At 43.5% G+C, this 8,004-nt stretch overlaps 1 protein-coding gene across 1 annotated transcript; it reads right to left on the bottom strand.

Moving 5' to 3' along the window:
- Positions 1-385: 385 nt before the first annotated feature.
- Positions 386-5,224, bottom strand: LOC125525669 (protein FAR1-RELATED SEQUENCE 9). Its single transcript, XM_048690665.2, has 4 exons — positions 4,977-5,224; positions 2,406-4,750; positions 1,454-1,562; positions 386-1,361 (listed from the first exon to the last, which is right to left on the bottom strand). The coding sequence occupies exon 2, from the start codon at positions 4,745-4,747 to the stop codon at positions 2,570-2,572; it is 2,178 nt and encodes a 725-aa protein (XP_048546622.2). The 5' UTR covers positions 4,748-4,750; positions 4,977-5,224; the 3' UTR covers positions 386-1,361; positions 1,454-1,562; positions 2,406-2,569.
- Between the last annotated feature and the right edge of the window lie 2,780 nt (positions 5,225-8,004).

Genomic DNA, 8,004 nt, shown 5'->3' on the forward strand with positions numbered 1-8,004 from the left:
ACTGAAGCTCCATTACGAGTAGCCATATGATACTGCATATCTCCCTTCACAAACCAGCTACTGAACGACCAACACCAGCTGGGATTTTCTTTTTTTAAAATAACTATGATCCTGATCATCTTTTTCTTGCATGTGTTTTTTACATATGTCAGTTAAACCTAAATTGACACATATTTATCCTACATTTTCCTCAAAAGATGGCACGCAGGACAGCCCAGCCATAAAAATCAAAACTTGAAAATAGGACTAGTGAAACTCCATCATAAGTTCATAACAGCTCAACAAAATCATTGATTCATTCTAACTGAAAAAACAACGTGGAACCAAAGATAGTAAGATAGCACTATCAAGTAAAAACATACGGGATCACAATAACAATCAAGAGTAAACAGTAATGACTTACTCAAACTTGTCCCTTTTTTCACAGCTTTTTATTTCCATTATTAGATTATTACAGTTTCAGCCAGCATAAAAGAAGATTTGTACACACGTGGTATACAGAACCCAGTTACCCATGTATGCCTTCCTTCCTGAGCAGTAACACCAAAAGGCTCAAATGATGCTTCTTTCAAGTGGCATAAGAATGTGTGTGCATGCTGGGTAACATTTTCTAGGTATTTTCCCCCAAAAAAACTCCACCCTCGAGTCTCCCAAAGAGATCTTCTCAATTCCTTCTGCCCTCGGCTCTTCATCACAAGGCCATAAGCGTACCTCATACGATGGTTGCAGTATGCAGCTTCATCATCCATACATTCCTTATATGATGATTCATATTGCTTTGGACTGAAAAGCCACTGCTTGGATATCTCTGGTCCACCGCCTCAGTATACACATTCTTAATAGTTAATACTAAGAGCTTGTCTCTGGTCCACCGCTTCAGCAACTTATTATTAGCCCATGTTTCCTCGGATACTACTTCAGAGTCGCATCCCTGCATACACTTGGTGAACATCTTATTAAAAGCTTTCAAACCCCCAGCAAATGCACCAAGGCGAGATGTGGAATTCTTTTGAATGTTCCAGTGACGGCATGTATTGGGAAACAATTCCTCAATTGCTTTTGACATAACTTCGTCACGGCGTCTGCAGGAAAGAGTGCCACACTGGCTCTTCCCAGCCAAACCCACATGTGTACAGCATTGATTCATGTCACCAGCAAGAACATGTGTTGCGAAGCTCAAGACGGTTTCAGATCATTCAGTTCAGTCCCCATGGCAGCACGGTGGCACAGTCGGGGTGTTCGTCGTTTGAGAAGCATCATTTAAGAATGATCGAACCTCATCACGGTGACAGCCTCGGAAGGGGCCCTGCTCGAACCTCATCTCCCAGAACTGCTCCAGCTCCTCAAGAATGCCACTATTCCTGACATTTGAAAGACAACATGATGGCATTCTGAACACTAATTTCTCCATTTGTCATGTATACAATGAAATAAGTTCAGAAACAAGAGTTACCTTCATCAAAAGGGTAGGAGTTTTAACGGATCAGATAGTATTGCAACAAGTCAAGTTGCACATGCCATATGCTCCAGCTTCTCCCAGGTTAGGAAAGTCTTAAGAGTTTCTGTAAGGGTTGGCAATAAATAGCTGCTTCAAACTATGTAAAAACAGGTGAGTACAACAGAGCGAACAAGTGACCGAGCTACTTGTGTTCTGGCAGACTTGAACTACAGGCAACAGATATTACAGTGCACATAGCAAACAAAGACCATGCCAGAAATAGTGTGTAAAAGCCAAAAATAAACTTTGGAATAGTGCCTCATGCTCAAGAAACAAACTCTGATGTTTTCTTATTAAGCAGAAGGAATTTCTGGAAACAACATATGGATGTAAGAAAGCAACCGCATACAGTCTTACCCTCATGAGTTCACACCTTAAAATCAGAGACAAATGCTGATGTCACATGCCAATGTCTCAGTTAGAAACCAGCTATTGAACAACCAACTTCCACCGAAAACAACGGTTAAGAAAAACCCATGACCTTGTTTATTTTATTTTTTTTGTTGCATGGTTCTGAAACGTTAATATGTGATTTTTAGAAAGGTCAGCCGACCCCAACTTAGCTGACCTATATTCACCCATAGTAATCCTACACTTGCATCAAGATGGCATGTGTTGAAGTGTATATGTGGACTGCCTAGCCCTTACCATAAGTTCAGACTTTTGGTTGCGTTTGCTAGTGCATGAAGCTTAATAGCATGCATGGTTCAAACTGGCCGGTTGACCCCAATACACTGCCACCCACACAAACTTAAAAATAGCACTGGTGAAACTTCATCATATAACAGTTTAACAAACATCATGGACTCATGCTAATTAACAAATATGTGGAAACAAAGATAGTAGTATCCAGCAAAGCACATGGAATCAGAGTAGTAACGATCAAAAGCAAAGAATTATGACTTACTCAAACTTTATCTCGTTTCACAGGTTTCCATTTCCACTTTTAGATTACAGTTTGAGTCAGCAGAAAAGAAGGTATGCACATATATGTTGTAAAAGACCCAGTTATCCCTAAGTATATCTTTCGTTCCTCAGTAGTAACACCAAAAAGCTTTATCGATGCTTCTTTCAAGTGGCATAAGATTGTGCATACTGTGTAGCATTTTGGTATTTCTCCAATTCTTTCTCTCCACCCTCAAGAGCCTCCCAAAGAGATCTTCTCAATTCCTCCTGCCCTTCACTCTTCATCACAAGGTCATAAGCATACCTCATAGCATGGTTGCAGTATCCAGCTTCATCATCCATGCACTCCTGATATGATGATTCATATTGCTTTGGGTTGAAAACCCACTGCTTAGCATCTCTGGTCCACCGCTTCAGTATATATATTTCTGGAATTTTGCCCACATTCTTGATACTAAGAGCTTTCAGAGTATGTGGACAAAGTAAACCCATTGTCTCAAACTGACTACAGCTGCAAGTGAGTTGCATTGTTGACATATTCAGATGAACTGTGCAGACTCTTGACCCTCTACCCTGCATAGTCATCTCAAACCGATATGTGTCACTGTCTTCACACGGAAGTGCCTTGAATTTTGTGGCCCCACAACCGTCAAGAAAATATGTCTCGAATAGCTTGTAGATTCTGTGTGTATAAACTTTTGCTGCATGATTCAAAATATCACTGTGCTTTATAATACAAGAAAGTGGCCTTTGACAACACCGCACATCCTCATCAAACTCTTTTTCGCGCCAATCCTCAGTCAGCTTATCCACAGCAGCAACAATTGTGGAAAGAGAAGTTGATTTATCAACAATGCAAGTGAATATGTTACTCAAACTGTCACATTGTGGCTCGTTTTCGACCCCACCATCAAAAGTGCACTTGTTCAGAGCACCACACCACTTCTGCTTGAGCTTATAAAGTTTGCTCAGCCACTTATTATCCTGCAACTTAAACTCACGGAGCATCGCAGCCCATGTTCCCTCGAATTCTGCTTCTGAGTCGCATCCCTGCATACACTTGGTGATCATCTTATTAAATGCTTTAGAAGCATTAAGTGCACCAAGGCGAGAAGCGGCATTCTTTTGAATGTGCCAGTGAGCAATGCGATGGCATGTATTTGGAAACACTTCCTCAATTGCATTTGACATAACTTGGTCTTGGTTGGTGAAAATAGATCGTGGTTGCCGGTTTCCCATTGCCTCCAAGAAAGACTTGAACAGCCACGTGAAAGATGACATGGAATCATCTGCTAATAATGCACAGCCATACATAGTGGTCTGCCAATGGTGGTTCACACCAACAAAAGGAGCAACTATATAATTCTGTTTGTTTAAGCGGTAAGTTGAATCAAAGACAACCACGTCACCGAAACAGTCATAGTCCATTCTGCTCCTACCATCTCGCCAAAAGAAATTACTCATCCGACCAGCTCGGTCTAACTGAACATCCCAGTAAAACATTCCATCTAAATTTGCTCTGCTCTTTAGATGGCTTACAATGCTTTGCAACTCTCCGGTCCCTACGGCTGATGTCCTTGTTATGCCGCTAAAACCAGGGAGCAAATCTTGCCTCGGAGTCTCTGCATTGTTAGCTACGCTAGTGCTTGCAGCCATTTGGGAAGGTACACCCCCTAACTGGTACCCACCATATAACACCGCATCCGCAGCAGAACATGACCTCCCAGCTATAAGTGACTTGGCAGACCGCAGAAGGTGCCGTTCTTCAGGTCTTACCAAGTTGTGGTTGTGATCAGACACGAGTCGGATTACCCTCCACTCGCCCTGGCTGTTTGCTCTGAAGCGAACCATGGCCCTGCAATTGGTCCTGGTGTGCGGGTCGTTGAAGTTCTCGTCGGTAAGCTTCTCTGCTTCCTTGAGGCCCTCCTTGGAGCAGAAGTAGTCCTTGGTCCTGATCCTCTTGGTGCCGGTGAAGTAGGACTGTTTGCCCTTGCGGACGCTGAACCCCGTGCGGTGCCCGTAGTCACAGTACAGCTTGTACGCCTCCTCCTCACTGTACACCACCTTCAGGAGCAGCTCCTCGGCCCCCTCCTTGCTGCCCTGCACCGTAGGGGCCTCCTCGTTCTCGGCTTCCTCCACAGTCGCTCCTCGCACCCTCATTCCGCCGCCAGGGTGAGAAACCGGCGTCTGTCCTTCCCTGGCCCCTTCAACGCTGACCGCAGCACCGCTGTCCTGCAACCTGGCTCCTTCACACTGGTCTGCCCCAACGACACCGACGCTCTCATCGACGCTCATTGGGTCTCCTCCCCCGGCATCGGCACCTTCACCGTCAGTGTTCACCATGGCCTACAAAGTCAAACATCGGAGATCGATCAGGCGAACCGTTGAAGGAAGGAAATGCTATCAACCCTAGACGACATCTGAGACCTAGCCTCACGAAGGGGAAAAGCTACTAAACATCATCAGAGCTAAGCAATCGGCTGTACGCGGGGGCGGATCCAGTATAGATGGTGCGAATTTCTCTACCTCGTCGCCGGGAAGAAATCGTGGATGGACGGCGAAATGCTCGTACCTCAGAAGAGACCAGTGGCCGGAATCGCGGCGGAGCAGCCGCGGCGCGGCGCCGGAGCCTGCCTATAACTTGACGGCGCCGAGAAGGCCGCCTCCGCCGCACGCTTCAGCCGCCCCGCCCGGGCTCGCCGGAGTCCGGTCGCGCCGCCCGCCGGAGAGTTGTAGTCGGTCGCCTTCCCAATCTGGTTCGGGATCGGGAGCGCTCGCTCGGGTTTGGTTTGGTCTGTGTGGAGCAAATTTTTTTTTGTGTGTGTGTGCTCGAGCCCGAGCCCGATGAGTATGGGCCGGCCAGGTCAGAGGAGCCCAAATGAAGATTATTACTCGTCCGGAATTACTCGTCGCGGAAATGAATAAAAATAAATTTATCTAAAACTAAAATCCATCTAGATACATGCATTTCTCCAACAAGTATTCGCGGGATGGAAAAACTTTACTAAAAAAGATGGTTGGCAATTGAGGCTACTCATGGCAGTCACAAATGCAGTAAAAGTTTCTAAAAATAATGTAGTAAAAATGTGGACTTAAATTTTGCGTTATTTTTATATCATGAGTGATTTTGTGCGAAAGCTATTTCGTGAGAAACTACATCATATGCTCCGAGAGTTATAGCTAGGTGTAGTGTGTTGACATGCATAGACAAATGTGGCGAAATGTATGAAGTGTGATAATGCCTTAAAAACAAGTTTGTATTGGTTAATTTGGAAGCCCTACTGCAATTATGTCATTATTGAATATCAACACGTGTTGGATGGTTAGGAGGATGATGACACCCCAATAAGCGTCAAATCTCATGTCTGGCGCTTTTGTGTCTCATTATTCATTAATAAGAATTATTCTTTCGGTGTGTGGCGACGTTCCTGTCGATGGAGCGACATCTATGATGGCTTCGTCAATCTTGAAGTTCTGCAATGACGACCCGATCTTTAGTAGGCGATGTGTGAGTACGTGTATGGTGGTGTGAGTGTTTGTGTATCTATGCTGTAATTGGTGTTTCTCCAAAGAAAGTTGTTATTGCAATTGAAATGTTCATTAGATTAGTGGTGACCAAGTGGAAATAGTCAAATTTCATGGCAACCACCTCACATGTTTAACTTCATATAAATAAAGGTAAATAAAATCGGATTTAGCAATGTCTTATTTCAGTAACCCCTTATCCTACTTTGTATAATAGGTTGAGTTTGGGAAGAGTTTCTTGTCATGATTTGCTAGCAACATCCTGCGCAAGGCTGCTCATATGTATACGTCATTGATGCTACAAATATGGACAACCACACTATTTGCAGTAGAATAAAATGATCACATAAGTGGAGATGCGATGTTTGGTGAAGTAATAATGATGTCTCAAAGCTACACACAACACTGATCGCCCTTATAAATAACTAGCTTATTCCTAGTGTAGCATGATCGCACTTAGTTGATATAGAAAGAACGACAAATGTGTAGGAGGGAAGAAACGATGACGAGCATGGTGAATGAGGTGGACGATCACATAGCATGATCTAACGGGAATGAGATGCATCAGAACAATGACGTATGAGCTCGATCAATTGTCGGTAGTAGTAGACTAGGAAGGAAATGCTATCAACCCTAGCCAACATCTGAAACCTAGCCTCATTAAAGGGAAAAGCTACTAAACATCATCAGAGCTAAGCAATCCACTTTCCACGGGGGCAGATCTAGTCTAGATGGTGCGAATTTCTCGACCTTGTCAGCGGCGCTTAGTTGAGGGAGAAATCCTTGATGGACGACGAAATGCTCATACCTCAGTAGAGACCAGTGGCCAGAATCACGGCAGAGCAACTGCAGCGCGGCGCCGGAGCCCGCCTATAGCTTGATGGCACTGATAAGGCCGCCTCCGCCGCACGCTTTAGCTGCCTCGCCCGAGCTAGCCGGAGAGTCGTGGTCAGTCGCCTTCCAAATCTGGGTCAGGAATGCTCGATCATGTTTGGTTTGGTCTGTGTGAAGCAACACTGTGGGTGAGGGCCATGTCACCCATACCGACTACTATCGAACCGGCCCAAAACTGTAGCACCGGTTACTAGTGTCTGCAAACCGGTGCCTGCAGTGCAGCACCCTCTGATACGACTAGGCTGGCCCATGCATTTGCTTTTTTCTCTTTAAAAGCTCAAAGAAAGTGAGAGAACTCGAACTCACGATCTGCTGCTTCTACTCCAACGACCGCAACCACTAAGCCATGCAATGACTTGTGTTTTGTAGCGTCTTTCCTTATTTTTCATTTTCCTCTTCAGTCGCGGGAAATCCTCAAGTTTTGGGAAGCTTCCGAAGCTTCCCAAACGGCCTTTTTTGATTCGCGGGTCATTTTCTTATGCGGTTTTATACGGAGTTTTGTTTTCTTTTTTTTAAATGCACATTTTGAAAATAAATTATTTTTTATTAAAAAAAACCTGATGATATTTTTCAAAATCGATGAACATTTTTCCAAATACAGCGAACTTTTTTCAAATTCAATGAACTCTTCCAAATTTGATGAACCTTTTTCAAATCCGATGAACTCTTTTCAAATTCGCTGGTCTTTTTTTAAATGGATGAAATTTTTACCAAAATTAATGTTTTTTAAATTCAATGAATTTTTTCAAAATTGGTGATTTTTTCAAATTCGATGAACCTTTTCCCATTTCTTGGCGAGCTTTTAAAAAAATTGATGGACGTTTCTCAAGATGAAAGGATGTTTTTGTTGGAAATATGCCCTAGAGGCAATAAACTCATGCATTATTATTATATTTCCTTGTTCATGATAATTGTTTTTTATTCATGCTATAATTGTGTTATCCGGAAATCATAATACATGTGTGAATAAATAGACACCAACATGTCCCTAGTAAGCCTCTAGTTGACTAGCTCGTTGATCAACAGATAGTCATGGTTTCATAACTATGGACATTGGATGTCATTGATAATGAGATCACATCATTAGGAGAATGATGTGATGGACAAGACCCAATCCTAAACATAGCACAAGATCGTATAGTTCGTTTGCTAGAGTTTTTCCAATGTCAAGTATCTTTTCC

The sequence above is a fragment of the Triticum urartu genome, chromosome 7A (genome assembly GCF_056163025.1).
Source record: "Triticum urartu cultivar PI428250 chromosome 7A, HENAU_Tu73, whole genome shotgun sequence".
In the NCBI taxonomy this organism is placed as follows: domain Eukaryota; kingdom Viridiplantae; phylum Streptophyta; class Magnoliopsida; order Poales; family Poaceae; genus Triticum; species Triticum urartu.